Source organism: Egretta garzetta, unplaced genomic scaffold, assembly GCF_000687185.1.
Source record: "Egretta garzetta isolate BGI_Z169 unplaced genomic scaffold, ASM68718v1 scaffold46, whole genome shotgun sequence".
Lineage (NCBI taxonomy): Eukaryota > Metazoa > Chordata > Aves > Pelecaniformes > Ardeidae > Egretta > Egretta garzetta.
Window position 1 is genome coordinate 7,078,912 of NW_009260268.1, and position 23,571 is coordinate 7,102,482.

At 38.6% G+C, this 23,571-nt stretch overlaps 1 protein-coding gene across 2 annotated transcripts; it reads left to right on the forward strand.

Moving 5' to 3' along the window:
- On the forward strand, positions 1–20,920 carry CNOT7 (CCR4-NOT transcription complex subunit 7). 2 transcript variants are annotated; one of them, XM_009642434.2, is made up of 6 exons: positions 3–230; positions 539–732; positions 3,856–4,017; positions 9,874–10,018; positions 14,798–14,908; positions 17,934–20,899. In XM_009642434.2, exons 1-6 carry the CDS (start codon positions 114–116, stop codon positions 18,060–18,062), a joined length of 858 nt encoding a protein of 285 aa, XP_009640729.1. In that variant the 5' UTR covers positions 3–113; the 3' UTR covers positions 18,063–20,899. The 2 variants fall into 2 exon arrangements, with proteins under 2 accessions (XP_035753665.1, XP_009640729.1); XM_035897772.1 differs by lacking the exon at positions 3,856–4,017 and having other exon boundaries at positions 1–230; positions 17,934–20,920.
- Positions 20,921–23,571: the final 2,651 nt, after the last annotated feature.

Below are 23,571 nucleotides of genomic sequence, written 5' to 3' on the forward strand. Positions count from 1 at the left end.
ACTTTGCTTTCTTTGTCTCTTAGGTTAAAAAAATAAATAATTGAAGTCCTCTTTATGAAACTGATCTTCAGTCAAGTGTAACTTTTGATGTATGGTCTCTAAAGCCCCCCACTATGCCAGCAGCTACCGTAGACCATAGCCAAAGAATCTGTGAAGTTTGGGCTTGTAACTTGGATGAAGAGATGAAGAAAATCCGTCAAGTTATACGGAAGTATAACTATGTAGCTATGGTAAGTAGGCGCTTGATGTTTAGCTAGCAAATTACCACAAAACCCATGATAATTTCATTTGATGTCAGTAAATTAAAGCTGTAAACTTGTTCACCTGTTTTCATTGAAAGAATAATGGATCCTTAATGTCGAATTAACGCTGTACGAACATTAGGATCCTGATCTCCTACCTTATTAAAAGCTAAATTCACACTCGGTACTCTTCGGCTATGAAACTGTTCGGTGCTTTTGAAATGTGTTTTATTAAAAATGAGCAATGTAAATTTTTATGGGTGTCTTTTGTTGAAGTTTTAATTCTCTTCTTACAGGATACAGAATTTCCAGGAGTAGTTGCAAGGCCTATTGGAGAATTCAGAAGCAACGCAGACTATCAGTACCAGTTACTACGCTGCAATGTAGACTTGCTAAAAATAATTCAGCTAGGACTGACATTTATGAATGAGCAAGGAGAATACCCTCCAGGAACTTCAACTTGGCAGTTTAATTTTAAATTTAATTTGACGTAAGTGTTAAATATCTGTGCTGTTGAATGTATGTTTCTGACTTACTGAAAAGGTATTCTAGGTGGTGAAAGCTATAAGCAACTCTTTTTATCTATATGATTGGAATACCCTAGATACTTTATGTGAGGAAAACTTCTGTCAGCCAAACATGTGCTTTTTTCCCCTCGTTTCTGTGCGGTCTGTCTTACTGTGGTAATTTGGTCAAAAATGCTAAGCAATTTCAACAGAAGTTTTAAAAAGAGGCATTTATGCTTGCTGTAAGAGTTAGCTCTGCATTTTCATATTTAGCATTTCGAAGTGCTTCTACCTTAACTTGGTTTAGCGCTTACTGGTTGTTATAGACGTCACATGTTGTTTCTTTGCATATTTTTAAATGTTTCATACCAATGTATGGAAAAAAAAAAAAGCTACCGAGGTGACTAAAGTAGAAGTATGACAAATGTTATCAGTAAGTTCTAAAGCAAGTGTGCTCTGTCCTCTCTAAAACAACATTATTGTTGTTAAAAGACCCACAAGTTCTAGATAATATTCTAGGTAAAATACTTACTTTAATTCTGCAGCAGCAACTTATTCTGTTAAGCTACTGTATTTTAATTTTCTTCTGCAATAGGTTGAAAGGGATTATTGACTCTGCAGCATAACTGCTGTGGAGATTTTTGTTCTGCATTATTTTGTGTAAAGTGCTGGTTAAAAAGCAAGCTGATTTCCACTATCTGTTGGACTAGTACTGTGAACATTTCACAGTCTGATTCTTATCAGTGATAAACCTTTAGGTATAAACCTAGCTTTTCTGGTGGGATGAGACGCTTCTCTGGAGTTGTAGTTATGTCTTCAGCAGGTAGTCAACAAGGTTACGAGTATCTTGAATTTTTCCCTGAAGCAAACATAATTGGTCTGATAGGTTTTCATATGGCCCGAGTTGAGTATCGGTGCAAACACTTCTCAAATGTGTTGAAGGCTTGGGGTTTTTTGGCAGTTGTGTTACAAGCTGATCACCGGACAGTTTGATTTACATGAGTGAAAACTGCAGCCTACAAAGGACGTTTAGAGAAGGGACCTTTTTTCTGCAGATAAAAAGACTTGTTTTCAAAGTAATCAGGGTTCTTAGAAAGAAAACAACTGCTGCTGTCTCTTGATCTTTCTACCTTTCTAAACAAGCAGTGCTGTGGCTTGTCACAAATCAGTTTGGTCTGAGGAATGATATGCTCTTTTTAGTTTTGTTTGAAGCACCTCTTGAAAGAAAAAGAAGTGCGGATTTGATATTTTAGTATCTCTAAACTTACCTGGCCGTATAAATGCTGGGTGGAAGTCATCCTTTGTCTTAGAAGAATAATATACTAATCCTGCTAAGTATGGGAGAAGGAGGAAGAATGAATTAATAACTTCCAACCTGTGGTTTGGGATGAAGAGCCTGTGTTCTGTTTTATTTATTTTCTGAGCCTCAGAGGTCTACTTAAGCAACTGAAAACAAAAGTAGTTTTCCATCTGTTTGTGCCAGGTGCTGCATAGGTAAGACAGTTCGGTAAGGCAAGATACAGGTAGCCACCTAACTAACTTGTTACTAGTTCACTGGGGAGATTTTATACAAAAAGGTAAGCTAGGTCAGTGCTGCATGAAAAGTGAATGTGTTTGGTTTTTTGGTTTTTTGTTGTTTTTTTTTTTTTAAATGGGTGGAAAAACGACTTATTTTTGTCTGTTTCTAAACTTCCTTTTGGGGACTGGCATTGTGCCAAGTGTTCTGCTCCTAAAGCAAAACAGCTGTTGGCTGTTCCTAGAAGGTGGTGGGGGGGGTCTGTGTGTGGTTCCAGCCAGGTCTTGTTACAGTGTGCTTTTAAAAAGCATAAATATTTCTCTAAACTAACTATCCACCTGATTAGTGAAGAGCAACAAACTGGAATTAAAACCTTTTTTTTGTAAAACAGGCACGTTTGTTTTGGATGGGTTCTTTAATGTATTGTGGAGATGGACAGGTGTTGGGAAGCTGATGCCTTGAAGCTGGAGAACTAATGAGCAGCTGTGTGGGAGGGAGGAAAAAAGATACAACACATCTTGAGAATGTATCTCTGTGTTCTGATGAATGATGACTTGCTATTAAGAGTAAGGAATGAAGTCTATGACTGAATCTAATAGTCAAGTTTGATATATTGGTTGTCCTGTCTTTTATTTTTTGTTTTTTGTTTTTTTTTTTTTTATTAAAATTGAAAACTATACACTGGGAAGACTTTGTAGAATAGTATGTTGTGGACAGTAATATGAATATCATCTTTTAAGTAGAGCCACGTTTGCATTTTTCTTTCAGTTAACCATTCTATGTCTTTGTTATGATTATACAGATTAAACTTTAGGGAAAAAAAAAACCCTATCCATTTCTTCACAAAATTTTTAAGACTGTACAAAAATGTTAGTGGTAAAGGGAACAAATACAAGGATAAGCGAGGCTCAAACAAGACATAGAGGAATTTTTTTTTCCATCCTGTTAAATTTCAGGTCCAAAATATAGCTATTAATGTTGTAGTTGGTTGTTTAGAAAGAAAATGTTAGGCTACCTGAATTTTAAGGATTGACTAGATGGAGCAAGTACTCAATTTCCAGTTGTAGCAAGGAAGGAAGTTCTGATGAGTATGTGTCTAAATATTTACATAAGCTCAAATCACAAGAAACGTGTGGGAAATGTTATCCACAGAACTCATACAGCACTGGGATCTGGAGTGTACTGTTCCTAGTTCTAGAATGTAACATGTTAGTGCTTCAGCTGTTATATTTAATTTGTCACAGTTCAAGTAATGGGTCTTATTTGGTAAAATATCTGTATTCATGCATTCACTTACCTTGGTAAATTTGCAAAAGGGGAGTTCTGTGTAGCTGGAAGAGGAGCAGGAACTAGTTTGGTTTTTTATGAAGGAGGTGAGAATGGAGGTGCTGGGAATGGCAAAATGCTAGTGAAGGTTAACAAAAGCTATGAAAAATGGTTGTTTTTCTAATTAACGTGGAACAAAGTCAAGTTATTCCTGCTCTGTGCTAGTGAAGTCTGTGGAATGAATAGCAAAATGAAACATTACCAGGTTTATAATTGCTGGGCTTTGTAGATTTTGAAAATTTACTTTTCCTCTCTCTGTTTTTAGAGAAGATATGTATGCCCAGGACTCTATTGAACTGTTGACGACATCTGGTATCCAGTTTAAAAAGCATGAGGAAGAAGGAATTGAGACACAGTACTTTGCAGAACTGCTTATGACATCAGGAGTTGTTCTGTGTGAAGGAGTCAAGTGGCTTTCCTTTCATAGGTAAATTCTGCATGATAAGTATTTGAGTTTTCAATATTGATTATTGAGTTCTAGAGCATGGATTTTACATCTTGAGTGGTATGCATCTGATAGTGTATATAGCACATACCTTGGTTGGTAAGACTTAGAAAACTGTTTCTGCTGCAGTACCTATAGTACCATTCTATATTAGAAGAATAGAGCGTACAGGGTGGTGCTGGTATTTTGGTTTTGGTGTTTACACTGTAACCAGAAAACTCTAAACCAGAAGAACATGAAACTCCTAAGCCAGCAGGTGGCATTGTATCTTTTAATATCACACACACAAGTCATAATAGGAACAAGGATAAAAGCAAACTATTCCTAGGCAATTTTTGAGCAAATATTGTCTCATGGCAGGCACTGGAGAATTATTAGTGAAGAGCTTTATAAAACACTTCAGTTTTAAATCTCCTGGTAATCTGGGCAGCTGAAAATAACTCAGCTTGGAAGGAGAGGCCTGGTAAGCCTTAATTTTAGCTGCAGTAATGAATATATTTTACTATTTATTCTATCACAGGAACTCATCTTCCAAGTAGAAGTAGAAATGTGAATGTTAAATCTCTATGAATCTGTCAAAATACAAAAGATCTTTGGGTGTTAATAAGATTTAACACTTTAAAACTTAGGTAACAGCCATTGTATAGTCAACTACGTGCCAGAGATAATTGCACTTTTTGCAAGCAATAGTGGCTTTAAAGACTTACTGCTATGGAATGCCCTCAAGTTGACATCTTAAATGCTGGCTGCTGAGTAAGTCAGCAAAGGTAGAGCAAATGTTTTAGTGGAGACTAGTAGTTTCCTTACAGCCTTATTCTTGTTTATCACGCACATTGGTGGGTGGTAATATGTAGATGATGAAATTAGAAAAAAACCCCAAACTCTTCATCCTTAAGTATTAGATCTTGGAGGGGAGGTTGGAAGAGAAAGTCGTATGGAATTAGAGAAGTATTTACGTTATTAACCAACTGAAAAATAAGCATTGCTTCAGGAAGGAATGTATAAAACAGTAGTACAAAAGTGTATATAACAGCCTGTTGCAGAATTCATCATTTTGACTTGTTTTGTAGAAAGCAAGTGTTAAACTGACTTTCAAAAAGGAAGGGGGGGGCTGAGGGGAAGAAAAGACAGTTAACAACAAAAAAATAACGTCTTTGAGTATGCTTGTCACCTAATCTGCCTACGTCTTCCACTTGCAGCTGTCTTAACTCACAATATGACTCCAAAATAATCTTGCTCTTGCTATCTTGCTACTAGAGTAACACCTTAGGAAAAAATACTGGAACAAGAATGCCATGAACTGTGTTAAAATAACTACAAAAGCTGAATTGGTGAATTAAGTTTTCCTTCAGCTTCTTAAACGCGTTATTACGGGCTCTTATGTGCATATTTGGGATTTACACTTGACTACAGTAAAATAACTTAGATGGTTCAGGAGAAGGGGAGGGTAGGCATGTTATGCGTGTAACTGGTGCACCAACAGACACTGCCACATAGAAGTAGTTAACAGCTACAAATCGGTGTTTTTTCCAATATCACCTAATAACTTTAAGGGCCCAGTGCAAGCTATCCTAGCAAAAGAATACCTGAGCCATTTCTACAGTAGGGATTCTTTTTAAAGCATAATTATATTGATTGTATGTGATTCCTGACTAATATGCTGGTTGAAGTGTAGTGCAAACTATGTGCAATAATGCCATTTTTACTAGTGCAGCTTATGAAGGGGTTTTGGAATGGCTTGATTAAAGTCCAGTTTCATCTGTGCTAAAATGAGTTTCTGTTGTGGACTTAAGTGAAAATGTCTTTAGAAATCCTCTGAAGACAGCTATTCCAGCAAATGATTGTCAAATACTGATTATCCACAACTCTGCTTGAAGTCAGAGAGTGTTTAACAGCTTTTGTGCTTGACAGAGCGTGATGATGATATATTGAGCACAAAACCCTCGAGTAGTGGGTTAAGTTCTGAGGAAGCTAAGATTGTACAAAGCTATAAATGAACATGGGTCACATAAAATGTGCCATGAAGAATAGTAAACAGGTGTTTCTAAATATATCTTAGGTTGATTGTGATTATGTTCTATCAGTGGAAACTTCAACAGTGGGACAGCTCAGCTGAAAATTTCTTTCATGTAGGCTTTCCATGCCAGTAGTTCTTTGACTACTGAAAAAGCTGTGCTAGGTAGTTGCTGACTGTCCTATTGCTTCTACTTCCTTAAAATGCTGTAATTACCACTAACTCTCAAAATTTGTGAGTCTCCTAGGAAGTGGGCAGAGGGGAGTTACTCCTTTCTCGGAGTGTGAGGTTATATTTTGGTTTTGCTTCATTTCCCAGTCTTTGATTTCCTTGAACTCTTACATAGTCTATTTCTAAGCTCTTAGCTTCTCAGATAGTGTTCTTTGTGTGCTTTTTATCTCTGCATTTGATGTAGGTGTCTTGGCATCCTGACGTGTTGGCAAATCTATGTGGACCTTGCAGTTCTGCCAGGCATGAGCGAAGAAACATTTGCACTGTCACCGATTCTTGTATACTGCAACTTCATAAGCAACCCCCATCAAATCTTTTGTGTGTGTTTAAAATGTATTTGAGTCAATGAGAGAGGAGGGGGAAGCCCTGAATTTCTGACTCTTGTCCCAGTCAAGAGAGCTGTGAGTGCTTGGCAGTCTAACAAGTTATAAAACAGAACAGCTCAAACACTGTTTTTGTGGATGTTCAGCTGACTGATCTGCTGAAGCTTTTGAGTGTCCACCTGTGTGCAACCTCCTCGGTCTACCTTTGGAGGCTCTGTGCAAACTTGCCTCTTAACCCAGATGTTTTTGGGAAGCTGGAAAGTTCCAAGCTATTGCATTTTAACAGTCATTTGTGTCTAACTGATCTTAGTAAAATTTAATCTGTTGGCTCATTTCTATTAGCCAGTTACAAAATGAAGTAAAGCTTTCTCAGCTCTGTCAGGTTTTGATTTATTTCAGAGACTGTTGGTGCTTGAGTAGACTTCATTGTTAATTGGCTATCTGAATTCTTTCTGGATAGTAAGGGAAAAAAATACAGGCACATTTCATCTTTTCCATAGTCTTGTTGCCTATAGCTGTCCATGTTCAGTGAAGAAAAAAAGTGGTTGTAAGAGTGCTTATGTTGCTGTATAGCTCCAGGGATTGTGAGTTACTACACTAAGTAACTTTAGGTGATGGTATTAGAAATGGTGAAAGTTTTTAAGGAAAGGAAGCCTATGTGCTTCAGGGTATAAACCAACCACTAATTGCCTGTTAAAGGATTAGAAGAAAACTTTTTTTAATGAGCACGTAATTAGGTAATTGCTCACTATGGACTTTCTTACCCTTCTGTTAGCATTCAGCATTGGCCACTCAAAAATTTTTGACCTAGATGTATCTTAGTCTTGAATTGGAGTGACAGTTCTTATGTCTGTGTAAGTGTGGATGTCTGGAGCATATTACCCCTGAAAAGTACACTAAAAAGATTATGTAAATGCCTTGATACTGCTTTGTGATTAGTAAAGTGTGATGATTGTTATGAGCACAGTGGGACTAAGTATAAGCATCTGGAACTTAAGGAATGTGAGACATCATTGATTGAGCTGACTAAAACTAACCCATGCTTAGGATACAGGAACAGATATCTGAATGCTCTCGTGCATTGGACAACTGGTTATGCCCGTTAAATCCACTGTTCAGATACCCTCTTCCCTTTTTTTGTATGAGGATCCCAGAATGAAAGAATCTGCTACAATCTCCAAGGGAGACTTTTTTTTGAAGAGGAAGAACAGCACAAATACTGTTTTCTTCACTTTAAAAGTTTTAATACGAATGTTACATTTGAGCCACTGGGATGACAGATGTCAGGAATTCAGTGAGTTAATAAGATCTCTAACCTCTAGAGGAGTAAATCTCCTTAATCCTGAACAGCCTTTTTTGCTAACATGTTTTTTTTCTTTTCCTATAGAGGGTTTATGCTGATACAGGCTTCCCCACCACTTCGCCCCCACCCCATAGGTGATCTAATAAAATTAAGCTTCCAAGCCACTGTTTTGCCAAGTATACTAGAGGTTTTTACTTTGTAAGACTCTGCTGAAATCCTTCTTTATCTTTGGCTCCTTTGCTCCCTGGCGAGTGGCTGCTGCTGTGGAGATTGGAGTGCTGCCAGCACAGCTTCAAAGCACCAGATGCAGTGCAGGATTCATTCAACATTAAATTCCTGTTTAGAGCACTGGAAACCCCCATGGGAGAGCTACAATTGTCCGTACATTTTGTAGATCTTGTATTAATGGACTTTTAGCAAACAATCCATTCGTTCCCAGTATGTTCAAGATTTTATACCCTCTGTCTAGAAATCTGTAAGGTAAAGATGATTTAGAGAATCCTATTGTACACAAAAGGTACAAAAAGCAATCCTCTTTACATTGAGTATGCAAGCTAAAGCTTTGAGCCTTCATCAGACATTGGCAGTCTTTGTGAGTGCTAAATATCTGCAAGGTCAGTATTACAGTGCTCTTAACTGATTTGTCTTCTGTATTGCTCATCTTGCAGTTATTTGCAAAATTTTGACTTTGAGTGTGGTCCTCATGTAACCAAGAATGAACATGAAGTCTTAGCTGGGAATTTGGAGTCTGTGGTGGCCACCTGTTCACTTGAATTGTCTCACAGCTATATGCTAAGGTTTCTTAAGCAGCAAAACTGAGGCAGCCTTAAGTAGAGGCAGCCCTGCTGCATGTTTTCATCATTGTTGTTAGTACAAACATTTTTTAAACTGCATGTTGAACCAAATCAGTTCCAAGATTTTATCAATGCAAACCTAATAACAAGACAACATATCAGTCCCCCCTCTAGTTCATTGTATATGTGCATGAGCAATCCTGGAAGTACAAGGGATCAGAATGGATCAGATTCATGATCGGATCATGAATAATCTGTCTTGTAATCTCTGCCTTCCTAGAGAAAAGGATAGCTAGTCATCACTGCTTTTTGTTGTGGTGTTCAGTCTTACTTAATACCTGACATCTGCCTTTCCTATGCTTTAAACCTTCTGTTTCCTCTCATAACCCTTTGTAAAAGTATATGATTTCCCCTTTTACTTCCACACCTCATTCCTCTGTCCTCTTTCTTTAGTCAAGCTACTGGGAAGGAAGTTTTCCCAAACTCTTCTCTCTACTATACACACACTATATATAGTAATACCTCAGTTTCTTCTACCAAACCTGTACTGCTCGGTTATCTTGCTGCCTCCTGCTGACTTACACGTACGCACAAAAAACTTTCCAACTTACTCTGTCCTTGCCTCCTAAAGGAGTAATAATTTACAAAATATTAATTTTTTTCAGTTGTCTAATTGTTAGCTGGTTTAATTGGGACAGTTGAAAGACAATCTGCACTTCATCGCTGAGGGTGATACTTGCCTCCAGGCATAAACACGTGTTGGCTCTGGAAACTCATGAGTCCTTTGGATTTCAAGACTGTAGAACTGTCTATATCTCATTGAGTTTGTAGTGAGAAACTCCAGTCTGTGTTAAAGGAACCAGCTAGGAGTCTTAGTTCTTGTTATCTGATGAAGCCCCAGCAGCGCTAACCTTTTTTTCAGGATTTGGAGAAGCACCTCTAGGCAGATCCTTTTTGCTGCTTCACTTGGCCTCATTGAGACTAAATTAAAATGCTTTCCCTGAAAGCTGCAATGGGGCCATTTACATTGAGACTTAGTCTTTTGTAAGAGTCAGGCTTAATTGCGTTGAAATTAAGTAAAATGTCCTGTTGGTGTAATAAACTCTTGATGTTGGAAGTGAGAAGGACGCTTCTAAGTTATTTGCTTACTTTGTTTTTGTTATTAATTTGCAGTGGATATGACTTTGGCTATCTAATCAAAATCCTGACAAACTCTAATTTACCTGAAGAAGAGCTGGACTTCTTTGAGATACTGCGATTGTTTTTCCCTGTCATCTATGATGTAAAATATCTTATGAAGAGTTGCAAAAATCTGAAGGTAAGTAATCTGTTAATGGCTCAGAACAGATTTTGGTTTTGGAGAGAGAGTACTTTCTGCTAAAAAATACTTTTTTTCTGTATTTTTATTTTCTGGTTTTGCTTTGATAATACCCATTAAACAGCCTTGTTGTCTCAAACTTTATACATTTAATATTAAAGGCTATTGATAGAGGCAGGCAGGAGCACACATCGATTTTTTTATAACTGCTTACCAGTTTAAAACAGCATGTTGATACTGTAATTTATAGTGCCTAGTTTTTGTTGACAGATTATAAACCCATGTTTGGAATTGATCCTTCACTTCTTGAGCCATAAGAATTGATGGGTTTCATATACTCTTATTTCCTCATTGTGCAGTCCACTAAAGGACTGCAGTCGTCTTGGCAAAGGTAATTGCAACGATGATGCTGTGGAAGTGTCTTGGGAAGAGGAATGGAGCGAAGAATGTTTCAGATGGCCTCATAAGGAAAGATAAACAACAGCATATGTTCAGGGACAACATGTGACTTCTAGAAAAAAATGCAGTACTAGAAACTAATGTCAGGCCAGCGGGGTTACTAATTGGCTTGCTCTATCAGGCATAAAATTTGGATACTTTATTGGACTGGAGAATGAATGGAAACTGGAACTAAGTATGTGAAAGGGAAGACAGCAAGTGAAAGAAAGATGCTACAGGGATTGTTAACAGCTTTGCTTGCCAAAGAACTGTAAGAGTCTGGACTGCTGCTGGAATGGGGTGCATCACTCACCTGAGGCAATTAATGACTTGCTACTTTTATGGAAAGTAACTCGATTCTCTAGGCTTTCTTAATTGGAACCTGCAGGAAAAAGAGAACACTGACTGTAGTACAACCAAATCCTGACTAAGGGATGGCTCGCTACTTCGTCATGCTGAACTAGTGATCTTTGTGGGGTTTACAGTCCTCTGTTTCTTTCTGAGATAAACTAATAGAGTGTGTCACTTTCAAGAAGCAGCCTACTTGTGTGGGAAGTGTGTAAATCCTTTTGTGGATCAAATTAATGTTGAAAATTGAGACCTCCCTTGCCATTAGTAAGAAAAGTATACCTACGTGTGTTCATCTAGAGTTGTTGTTGGTATAATTAGTGGGACAAATAGCTGAGTATTATAGAACATCTTAGAAACAGTTTTTCTCCACAGAGGCCAGAAGAAAAAAATGAAATGTTTGTAAACTGCAGGAATCTTAAAGGAGTGGCAGGGGGGAACCCCAAACAAAAACCGCCCTTACATTCTCACTCCTGGTGAAGCAAAGTAAAGCATCTGGTGTCTTGGTGGTGGTGAGATGCTTACCAAGAACAGGATGGATAATCCAACTTCAGTGATGTAGGAAAGGTGACAGAATGACATTCTGTGTCACCATTCCAGAGGTGACATTTCCACGGGGTTTGGGGAGGAGGGGATTGTATTTCCTGTCATTTCATTAAAACATAGTTGTGTGTAACCTGCGTTGTTTAGAGACACTGATATCTTTTGGAAGACAAGAAAAACCTTCACAGGTCTTATTTCAGCAAACCTTAAGAACAAGGGTGATTTTTATCAGAGCTGAATATGTGGGTCAGTTTTCCTGCAGTAAATCTTGATCCTGTCACCTAACCTGCAGACTGGTAATGATAGCAGGGTAAGGCATGTGGGCTACCCTACCCCTCCGAATTTACCAGCAATGAAATGGCGGTCGACTTGTACTGTACTGAGAGCAGCTGTCTGAAACAAATTGCTAAACATTGTGTTGCAACTCTAAAAATGCATGCGCTGTCTTCTAATGTCTGTCACTTACGATCTCTATTAAATTGCAGTGAATTGAACTGCTGTGCAGTTGTCCTTTATTGACTTGTGTAAGTTATTTTTCATATTAAAGTCACTGACTCGCTGTAGGTCCCCCACTCCCTGCCCCCACACACCCAAAAGAGAATTTTTGGCATTGAGAAGAGAAATGTGCTTCAGGATCGGGAAGCTGTTTGGTGGTCTTTTTGTGGAATGAAGTAATCTGTGAATTTACAGTATGTTATACTAACTTAAATGGACACGAATGTACTTTACTGGCATGCAGATTGGGAATTAACTTGAGATATTAATGTAGTGTAGGTTAAACTCTTGTTCTCTAAAAATCTTTCTATGTAGATCCTTCCAAACCTTTTGATAGTAATGGCAACTCTAAGTAATGTAGATTTATAGACTTTGTTGGAAACTTGCTTTTAATATGGCGGTTTGTACAGAACAATGAACCTTAGTACCAGTGCCATGAAACGAGAGTTTGAACTGGATTTGCTGTTGACTATGGTCATGTGATTATGTAAATCGTTCTGTGGCCTTTTTCTTGAAAGACCGACACTCTGAAAATTTGGGAAGAATTTGTCCTCCTCCAAGTGCAAAATGTTCTTATCTGGAGTGCAAAAGTCTTGCCTGAAAGAGAATCTCAATAGCCTATTGATTTTCAGAGACAGCCAAATTTTATTCTGTAATTATTTCAGTTATAGACCAAGAAGTTCCATGCAAAAGTGGTGTGATGTATTTACAAATAGATATATACCATTAAAAGCACTATTTTCAAAGCATTCTTCTGTAGGCTGCTGTTATTGTGAATTTTGAATGACTGAGTCTACATTCCAGAGCTTGCAGCTGCTGTGTAAATATTACTGGTTTTTATTCTTGAGTGTTTTTTCTTCGAAGTAATTTGAAGCTAGAGTAAATAGGCTTACAGCTGCCAGAACCTGATGATGAGGCACTGCTAATTCACAGCTTGAGGAGGAAGTAGAGGGTTTAGGAGCAGAAAGTGGTTCCTTGAAAGTGTATGGGCCTAACTCCTGTTGCTGACTCTAACAGCTCGTTATTGGAGTTAGAAAGTGGAGAGGATGCTTGTGTCGGAGTCGTACTTTTTTTCCCCTGCCCACCAACCCTCTGCACGTTTTTGAGAGCATAAGTTAAATAACTGAGTGTATTTGCAGTGTTCAAATGTTCTATCCGAGCACATAAAGAAAACAAGCTAGCTTTGGTGCTTAACTTTGTCATGTATAGTCTTAACTCTTATCTTAAACTTCTTAAATTATATTTGTGCTGCTCAAGCTAGAATAAAACTAGCCATACTAGGTTTTCAAGTTGGTTTGTAGGCGTTGGTTGGGAACGTTATTACTGAAGTTTCCATCTTTTTAAACAAAAACCCATTGCCATAAGATTCACAAGAATTTTCATAATGTTTGATCTGATTTTTAGGTCAGACTTTATTGTTCTGTGAGTTGTAACTTTGACCGTTATGCTTTGGCCTCTTACTGCTTCCCTTCCTGTACTTGTACAGGTTAAGAGCGCAAGGAAAGGTAAACTCAGATACTAGGCAGTCTTTTCTTTAAAAGCATTGCCTCTCTGCAATATTTTTGCCTTGCAAAGCTTATGGCAGCACTAAAAAAATAATCTTTTTTTTTTTTTTTAATCTTTAGACCTTAAAGAATGTGCATGTGCTTTAGTCTATTTCGAGTAGCTTTATGGCTTAATGAATAAAAAAAGTACAGTTATGTGCTCACAGTGTAGCTTATAGCTTTAACAGATTGCAGTTACAGTATAACATGTCTATACTTCAACTGATCTGTTATCTATGTAAAACCAAATCAATTTCTGATGGGTTTGCTTCCACATGTAGTGGTTATTACTATTTTGGGGGCACTAAAAAGGTTTATTTAATCACTCTGAAGTTAAGGGGATAGTTTTTCACGTAAGCTTACTGGCTTAAAAAAAAATTGTTTCAAAACTGGAAGAGTTTTACCTTTAGGAGCAGATAGGTTTGCAGCTTTCAGGTGATGCCTACAGCTTCACAGTTGTCCTTTTAAACCATGCGTCAACATTCAAAGCAGACACTGTTTTAAATTGTTTCCTTTTTGTGAGATGCTTATATGCTCTTTTAAGACGTAGGTTTCATTACACATGTGACTATTAAATATGTACCTCTAACAGAAGAGCTGGCTATACTATTGGCTTTTAGTGTCTTGGAAAAGTAGTTGCAAGGCAATGGATTTATTTTTTTTTTTTTTTGCATGTTGTTTTTCCTTTCCTTTTATGGCAGCTGATGAAACAAACTAAAGAGCAGTAGAATGTCTTGTAGAGGTGGAGTGGGCACTTTCTTCCTTTTTTGACTTTACCACCTGGTTTCTAAATGCCTGCTGTGTAACGTTTTCCTGGAGTCCCTGTAGTGTTCTAGATACTTAACGATACTTTTGGTTTTTGTGAAGGGCGGTGGAAAAACCCTCAACTTAATTGTTGAAAGGTAAGTGGAAAGAAAAAGGTCTGTTTCAAAGGAAGCCTAGGTACTTTAATGCATGAAGTTTATATGGGCACCTCATTTGTTAGCACTTGAATTCTTGTGTTTGTAGAACAATGTTTTTACCTTTTAAACTTTCATTTGAATAGAAGGTGTACAGGAACACCTGGTTTTGTTCTGCAGCATTGCCAGTCCTTTCAACATCTTGAAGGAATAGTTTTGTTAAATAAATACATGGGGTTGCTGGAGAAGCTGGAACATGAATGTGTAATAGTTTTGTTGGTCACAGATACTGCTTTATTTAATCAATACTGACACAGAATTTTAATGCTGCTCTTGATACTGAAAGTTTGATTCTCCAAGTGTGTATTTATCTAGTATGACTGTTTCAGCTACTGTGGAAACATTAAAATGTACTTAGTCATACGACTTGTGTAACAGACTTTCCCAAATGTAACTTCGGTTTTTTTGGTTTAATTTTTTTCAGCAGTTAACAAAAATGTTTTCTTTTTCAGGGTGGATTACAAGAAGTGGCTGAGCAGTTAGAGCTGGAAAGGATAGGACCACAGCATCAGGCAGGATCTGATTCTTTACTCACAGGAATGGCCTTTTTCAAAATGAGAGAAGTAGGTGGACGTACTGGTTTTATCTCCATGGTAGTAACATGCTGTGATAGTCAGATGGAATTGCTGATAAGTCTGCCATATTTTAAGGAGGTCTCTGAAGGACTTCAGGGGTCACTTCTTTCTTGACAAAAATAAGACCACCTGTATTTTCCCCAGAGCGTGAACCAGCTATATTGATTCCCTGCTTAGCTGCTGTGAGTGAGTTTTGCTTCCTGATTCCAGCCTGTGTCCAGCTTTTGGATTTTTTTGTGGGGTTTTTTCCTTCCCAGTTTTGCAAGGTACCTTTTTTTTAGGTGGCTGCTGTAGTGAGTTACGAGCTGCCGGAACCAAACTGATTTCTGGGTGGCCATACTCAAGCCAATTTTTTTAGAGCTTCTGCTCAGCGTAGTACCCAGCTGGTGTGTGCCTCTGCTTGTGCCAGGGCTGGAAGAGTGTCTGGACTAGCCACTTCTAGCTAAACTTGCAGGCTACAGGTATATTAAACAATGACTTTCAGGCTGCTGTGGAGAATGTCCATGCATTTGTTCCTTACCTTTGGGTACAGTGTAGGTTAACTCAGGTTCTAAAAATTAGATGTCGGTCAGTTCAAGGTTTGCAGCAAGGGAAAATTAGGTCTTACAAGTATCCTTCACGTATCCTTGCTGTTTGCCTGCATACAATAGGAAGACATTAGGATATTTTGCATTAGCAGAACAAACAAATATCAAAGGGGCCTCTTCTGGAAAGCAGTTGCACTGGTCAAATGCCAGTGCATCTGAACATGGCATTCTGCCAGCAATTCAGTGTTGTTTACCATGTCAAAATGGACAGCAATGGCAAACCTCATCTCTTAATAAGGTTTAGTATTGTATGCTGAGGTGTCTACCTTCTGTAATCCAGCCCTTTGTATAAAGGAGAAAATGACCATGAGTTTCTGACAAATACTGGTGAGACAGCAGGTGAAAAATAAATGCTGTCATTTAAGCTGGTTTGCTCATCGTAACACTCTGTTCTGCCTCTGCTGGAACTGTTGCAGTTTTTGAGCAGGTTGTGGGCTACAGATGAAATAGAGAGGATTGTGTTTCTGGTATGGTCCAAGTCCAGAGCTGCTAACTGCCATCTGCCTGGTATTGTTAATCTTTCACTCTTGAATTTGAAACAAAATCTAAAGCAAATAAAGGGAACGAGGTCTAATAGAATCATAGAATCACGTGGTTGGAAAAGACCTTTAAGATCATTGAGCCCGACCGTACTTGTCCACTACTAAACCATGTCTCTAAGTTACCTCATCTACTCATCTTTTAAATACCTCCAGGGACGGTGACTTGACTGCTTCCCTGGGCAACCTTTTCCAGTGCCTGATAACCCTTACAGTGAAGAAATTTTTCCTAATATCTAATCTAAACCTCCCCTGGCAAAACTTGAGGCCATTTCCTCTGGTCCTATAGATAGGAAGTAGATGATAATCATGCCTAAGATCCTGCTTTTCAAGTTAATTTTCTAGAGGAAAATGTTCAAACCCATGATCATTTCTCCAATGAGATGCAGTTGTGTAACATGGCAAATTAGCTTCTTGAATTTGTTTACCAAAAGCTCTTATTGGGAATAGAAATCTGTTGAGTTTTTTTAGTGCAAAGCATTTGCTTAATTAAGCCAACAAAGATGAATTCAATTATGATGATTTTTTTTCAGTATTTTCAGAGATTCTTTGCAAATTCATCATTTCTAAATAAGGACACAGTAATCAGCAGAGAGAAATATATTTAATGTGCATTTTTAAAGCCTTTTCAGTAGAGTTCATTATTTAGGAATGTATTTGAGTGAAAAAACTTCACTTTATGATGCTTTTAGAGGTACAAAATTAAGAGACGTGTTACAACTGTGTTACTAATGGTTATGAAAGAGTTGGAACTTTCTGGGATTTTGAGTCCCAACCAAAAAAGTTACTGATGTTTTTCTTCCCGTCAGAAATACTTAAACACTGATACTACAGTAGAGCTGCAATTTTGGGGGTTTCTTACCTGTTTATTTCTTTAAGAACTGCTGGGGCTTTAAAACTTACAACTGAGGTCTTCAATTCCTGCAGTACAGAGCTTTGCATCCAGACTCTGCTGCTAAGAGCAAAACTTAAAGGAAGAGGTTCTCAGCCTGTGTGGTATATGCACTCCTCTGCATTTAGGTTGTGTATTATATCTGCCCTGCTCCTGCATGCTTCTGGCTGCCTTAGATTTCTGATGATGATGACTCAAAATGTCAACCACTGGGATGTGGTTTTTATGTATGTGTGTCATCTTTTTTTGGGGGGAGGTGGGGTGGGTGAATTTGTGTTGTTGCTTTAAAACCTGAGTCTGAAAGGTAGAATATCAGAATATCGTGGGGTTTTGTATGTCTTCCACTGAAAGGTCCCGTTTGCAATTAAGACTTGTAAGGTGTAAATGCAGTTTTAGTACAAAATTACCTTAATTTTGCTGTTCCTTTTAAAATGAAGTCCCCCTCTGTGAGGAGCTAGCTGGAAATGCACCTTCCTGCATTTCTCTAAGCTCCATAATGGGTTGTCTGCTCAAACATTCTCCCTGCCCCCAAACCTTTATAGTATAAATCAGGACATAGCTCCATTTCAAGATGAAAACCCTCACAGTGGGAAGTAGGTAGAGTACGGGCACCGATGATGGATGTGAAGCATATGCCTGCTGTGAGAAACTTAACAGAAATCAGTTGGAGAAGGATCTTTGTTGTACTTGCAGAAGAGGGAGTGATAACTGGTAACACAAAATTATCAAAACATTGCATTTGGCCATTTCATCAAGAAAGGTGCACAGGAAGACTGATTATATTCCTCAACAGATTTACTTCAAAGAATCATGTCATATAGCACATTTTTGTAATGTGTTGAGATTAAGTGTGTTATGTCAATTGTATCATCTTTTGCACCTTGGGATTTGATATCTTATGCTAAAAAGAAAGTAACCTTTTAAAGCCTTTCTATAGTTCTATTTAACCTGAGCCTTTTCTTTGGCAATAATTTGTGTCTCTCTTAACTCTTCAGATGTTCTTTGAAGATCACATTGACGATGCCAAATATTGTGGCCATTTATACGGTCTTGGTTCGGGGTCATCTTATGTACAAAATGGCACAGGAAATGCATATGAAGAAGAAGCCAACAAACAGTCATGACATGAAATGAAAGGCCACCTTTTTGACCTCCAAAAGCTTGTATATAGGTTTTATCTCTGCGTGAATCCCTTGGACAATAAGGCTTTTTCTCCCCCTTTCTCAGCACACTTTCTTTTCTGCCTTTCTATGTACTAAACTTGACTGTTCTATCACAGATTTTGATCTGAATATTGATATGTAAAATTTTCTGGATTACATTTTGGCCTCATAACTAGCCCGTTTGTAAAGAAGCATGTATAGGATCAGTGTGGCACAGAGAAGGGGAAAGTTAAATCATAATGAATCGTCTGGTAAACTTACCTAGATTGATCTTCTAGTTTTTTGTCTCTTTTCCCTCCCTTCTCCAAATTAACTGGCACTGATTGTAACTAACTTCCATATTCATGTCTGTTCCTTCCAGTATGCAGGCGTTTTAGCTATTCAAGATTGTGGACCATCAAATTTGCACTTTAGAGAGCAACTCTGACTCAGATCCTCTGTTTTATTTGAAGTTTGTTTTTTTTTCTTTTGCCCTTAGCTAGAAAACAATCATCTGCCAAGTTCAGCAGCTTCACACTGTATTTCCTTGGTATCTCAGCCCACAAAACGTGACTTATTTGCTGCATAACCTCTGTTTGTTCAAGCAAAACAAACTACTGAAATCATAGTAACTGCTGTTATTTCACTGGTGTTCAGTCATCTTCAAACACATCCTGCACATGTCAACTGCTGGTTGGCCTGCTGCTTTAAAACCGCTCTGTGATGGGGGAAAGAAGCTTGAAAAAACAGCTTTACACCCTTCAGGAAAAGAACAGCTATGACTTTAGCATTTTTGCCATTAAGCTGAGAGTTGAAGGATGTTGGAATAGCAGGAGTTTTGTAATGGCACACTTCCTTTGATTAACTTCCTAGCTTTTATTCTAGTAATGTACACCTCAGATATTTTTTATGGAGTCATATTTATTATGTACTTGATTTGATGATTTTTGAAAGTCAGTTTTGTTGAAGATAAAACCCAAAGATCTGAAAAAATACTATTTAATTGAATGATTGAATTAGAAGGACAATTAAATCGTGCTTTTTTGTAGTTGCTACAAAGACAGATGTTGCAGATATTTGTTGTAAAACAACAAAATATGATTAACTTATAGCTAATAAAGTTACCTGAGGAGTGTAATGCTAGTTTATTTTTGAGTATATCTTAGCAATATATTTTAGATATACTGTTTTAAAGGACCCTAAAGTACGTTCTTAACTCTGCATAGCATATGTACGGAGCAGTTGTGCAGGAAGGATTTTTTGGTATTGAATAGCTAAATACTAGCCTGAAATGATGGAATGTGCGACATCGTGTGCCTCTGTGTGTGCACGCGCGTATGTGCATGCGTGTTCGACACGGAAATCAATAGTAGAAAAATCTCCAAATGTTCGCCAAATTACTGTTTTACCTTGTACTTAAAAAAATCAAACAGCTTTTTTTCATTGAGTTACGATGATGTAACTGGGTGGTCCTTTTTAAACAACAAGTAATTTGCATAACAGAGGGTATTTGTTTTTAAAGCTTTTGTAAATAAAGGCCTAAGAAATGTTTTCTTACATAACAACAGACTGGTGGTTTTGTTGCAAAATTTTTCCCGGAATGTGTGTATTTAGTTAGTTCAGTTCTGTATTCTGTTTTGTTTAGGCATGATAGTTCTCTTCCGTGTGCTTATAAAGTGATCCTGACTGATGCCACTTTCAGAGCAGAACTGTGTTCGTGGGTTTCCAAGTACTTCATTCCTACTGACCTGAATTGCAAGAGTGGTGATTACAATTTACTACTGAGGCATCCAAATCCCATTAGTTATTTGTTTTAATACCATTATGCGTTAGGTGATGGTGACTTGTTTTAACTTTGGCTTTAATAAGATAGGGACTCTCTAATGGGAAAATCCTTCCTGTGGCATCAATCTGTGTCTTTTCACACTTGAACTGTAGGCTTACATGGACAATTTGCACGCATGTGGAGTGAAGAACCCCTGAAGTTTGATGCATTTGCTTTAAAGTTCGGTAGCTTTGCCTGAAGCATACAGATACAGCTATATCTGTGGTTAACTTTTGAAGGGAACGACTCTTCGAAGAACTTTGATGGGTTTTTTGTTTTGAAGTAACTCTTAGTTGTGGATCAAAGGAATTTTTTAGAGGCCTCTAAATGTGTGCCTGCAATAAAAGTTTTAGTTCAGACTGGGATGCGCTTTTGAAGTGACTGCTGAGCATCCCATATGCTGTGTGCCATGCTTTGCTTTGCTTCCCATCCTGAACCTACCAGAGCTTGGACTCCTCTTGGAAGAAGCTAAACCCAAAGATGTACCACAGGTGGGCGTCTTGTCTTTTAGCTGCTAATGAGCACGCAGTCTGCAGGATGAGGCTCAGTTGGCTTAAGCCCTAGCCTAAAACTCTCATGGGGCATTTGACTTTAAGCATTTCTGCTCTTTAGTTTTCTTTCTGCAAGAAAACCTTCTCTTGAAAGCCACCGATCATCATACAGCTACGATTATGCTTTATTCTGTGCGAGAACTCTTGGTCTGATCAGTGTGATCTGTCTGAGAGTTGATTACAGCTGGGGAGACATCTGTGCATCATTCAGTTTGCTTGGCAAAATTAGATTTAGTTTCCATTGAGGAGTGATTTAAATGGTGAACTGTAGAGATTATGAAAAAACCAATTTCTTCTTATGTGTAGGACCGTTACTTGTAAACTGCAGAGCCTGAAATCTGAATCTGTTTTCAAAGTGGACAGCTTTAATTGCTTTTGCAAAAATAAATGTGCAGGCACAGTTCCAGCTGTCTAGACATGCAACTTTTCGTTCAGAGACAAGAATTCTCTTTCCATTTAAAAATATATTGTAATTTGAGTACGTTTGTCAGAAGAAATGCAGTATCAAAAACTGTTATATTTGATCTTTTTTTAATTCACTTGTATTTTTGGTTTCTGGAGTCAGATGACTGTTCCAGGAATATTACGTTCTCTGACACTTCTTTTATTTTTTAATTTTTTTTAAGCATTTAATCCCTTTGCTCATTGAAACTAGGCAAGAAGGATCTTTGAGCCAGGAGAAAATAGGTCTGGAACATATTCAGAGTATTTCAGGCTTTTTCCCCATATGAACTTGGCGATGACCTATAACCTCTGACATCCAAGAACTTTGTCTACTCGTATCTGACTGCTTACTCCAAGCTCAAGAATGGCTCATTCCCTCACACAGGAAATCAAGCAGAAGTAGCAGGAAGCCTGCATGGATGAACAAGGAACTTCTGAATACACTCAGACATAGAAAGGAAGTGTACAAAAGGTGGAAGCAGGGACAGGTGACACTGCCTTAAGTGTGTAGGTGTTGGGTTAAGAAAGCCAGTCTATCTGGAGTTGAATCTGGTGAGGGACATCAAGAGCAAAGAAAGATAAGAGAAAATGTGAGACCACTGCCGAATGGGGACAGGAGACCTAGTGACAAAGGATGTGGAAAAGCCAAGGTACTCAATGCCTTCTTTGGTTTGGATTTTACTCTTTAAGACTTGCCTTCAGGAATCTCAGGTCCCTGACATGCCTAGGAAAGTCTGGAGCAAGGAAGACGTGTAGGAGGGTCAGGTTAGGAAGATATAAACAAATTGCACGTAACGAAGTTCATAGGACCTGATAGGATGCACCCACAAGTGCTGAGGGAGCTGACTGGTGTCATTGTGAGGCCGTTCTTGTTACCTTTGAAAGGTTGTGGTGATAAGGGTAGTTTCCTGAGGAGTGGAAGAGAACAGATGTCACTCTCACCTTCAAGAAGGGCAAGGAGGACACAGGGAACTGCAGGCCGGTCAACCTCACCTCTATCCCTGGGAGGGAGATGGAGCAGATAATCCTAGAAACCATTTCCAAACACAGAATGGATAAGAAGGTGTTTGGAAGTAGTCATCCTGGATTTATGAAGGGGAAATAATTTCTGACCAGCTTGCTGTATCTTACCCTCCTTTGAGCAGGTATATTGGACTAGATGACTACCACAGGTCCCTTCCAGGGCTGACTCCTCTATGATAGCAGAGCATGCTTACGTAGGCTGCACTGGATCCTTGGATCTGAAATTGGTGAGGTATGAGTATGGGTGTTTTGCACCCACAAGGTACGTACGCTTACTGGTCACCCAGAGGACAGTCCATGCAGTGATGACTGAGTGGTTGCTTCGCGTTGCATAGTGTGGCCTGGAAGACATAACTCGTGCAGACGACCTGGTTTGTTTAAGGTCCATGCTTTGCCACCTTATGTAGGCTTTTGCTCTTGCAATGTTGTGTTTTGCTGAAAGAACAGAGATGTGGTTGGTTCCGCTTTCAGGTAATTGGGCATGTTAAGCTCTTGGAGCAGAAGGTGACAGTGTGCCTCGGGGAGTTAGTTGTTCTCCATCTGGTTTTCTTTAATTTAAAATTACCGTATCAAAGGTAGTGCTTGTAGTGCTTGAAATGTGGGAGCCTAAACAATTGCAGAGAGTGCACAGTGGGTCTGAGTAACGTCTGAAGAGGGTGCTTAGTCACCGTGGGAGAAGCTGTTTGATAGCAAGTATGTTTAGCTGTACATAAATCCAGTTGAGAATTATTTCTGCGGGGTTACAAGTTGTGTTTCTGTTAATTGCACAGCGCTGATGTTACTAATTTTCATGTTGGGAGAGCGACCTTAAACACTGCCTTAAGTAACAGGGTGTGCTTCAGAACCAAAGTTACAGACCCAAACCTGTCTTTTGAGGCATGCTCATCAGAAACCCCCATGGCAGATAGTATAATTTTATAGTATTTTCATTTAATCGTTCCAAGTAAAATTTCCTAGCTTGTTAAGTATTAGTGCTTAAGAAATCTTGCATTTAATCGTGTTGGCTCAATGTTCTTGAGTGGTAGTACTTGTTCAGCTCTGTAAAACACTTTTGTATAATCCTTCTTTTGCAGATGTTTAGAAAAATAAGTGAAGGGCTAACTAAATCGGCTGACAAAGTGAGCGTGTTATACTTTCTGACCAGGTTCTTCTGGATATTGCACGTGAGGAGGGCTTAATGCTTTAGCGTACTGACCTTACTTAGTTGAAGAAATCTGTTATGTGGGATTTTGATTTAGAAAAGTGATATGGCAATATATGGAAATCACAACACAAACACAACGTAGCAATTGTATATGTGGTTGATTCACAGTACAAGCATAATTCCTTTTACCAATCTCTACAGGATGCTCACCGGCACGGTGCTGGGCTATCCTGATCTCCAGGAAGGAACATGCAGGTTGAAGCCAGCTCAAGCCCCTTGCTCTCAGAGTTGATTTTGCTGGGCGTTCAGCTATGTTGGGCTGAGCCACATACACACATCCCCGTGCTGGTGTATTCTCTCAGGAAGAGAATAATTGATTATTTTAGGGAAGGCCATTTACATAAGCAGCTGACCCACCCAACTGATAGAGCTGTTTGTTCACAGCAGAGGCTGTCGCTGGTCCCCTTGGTGCCCAGATCAGTTCAGCTGCATTGCTGGCAGCTG

Coding starts and splice junctions, on each gene's coding strand:
- CNOT7 (XM_009642434.2), top strand. CDS start 114: ATGCCAGCAGCTACCGTAGACCATAGCCAAAGAATCTGTGAAGTTTGG. Junction 733..3,855: donor AATTTTAAATTTAATTTGAC/GTAAGTGTTAAA, acceptor CTCTGTTTTTAG/AGAAGATATGTATGCCCAGG. Junction 10,019..14,797: donor AGAGTTGCAAAAATCTGAAG/GTAAGTAATCTG, acceptor TTTCTTTTTCAG/GGTGGATTACAAGAAGTGGC.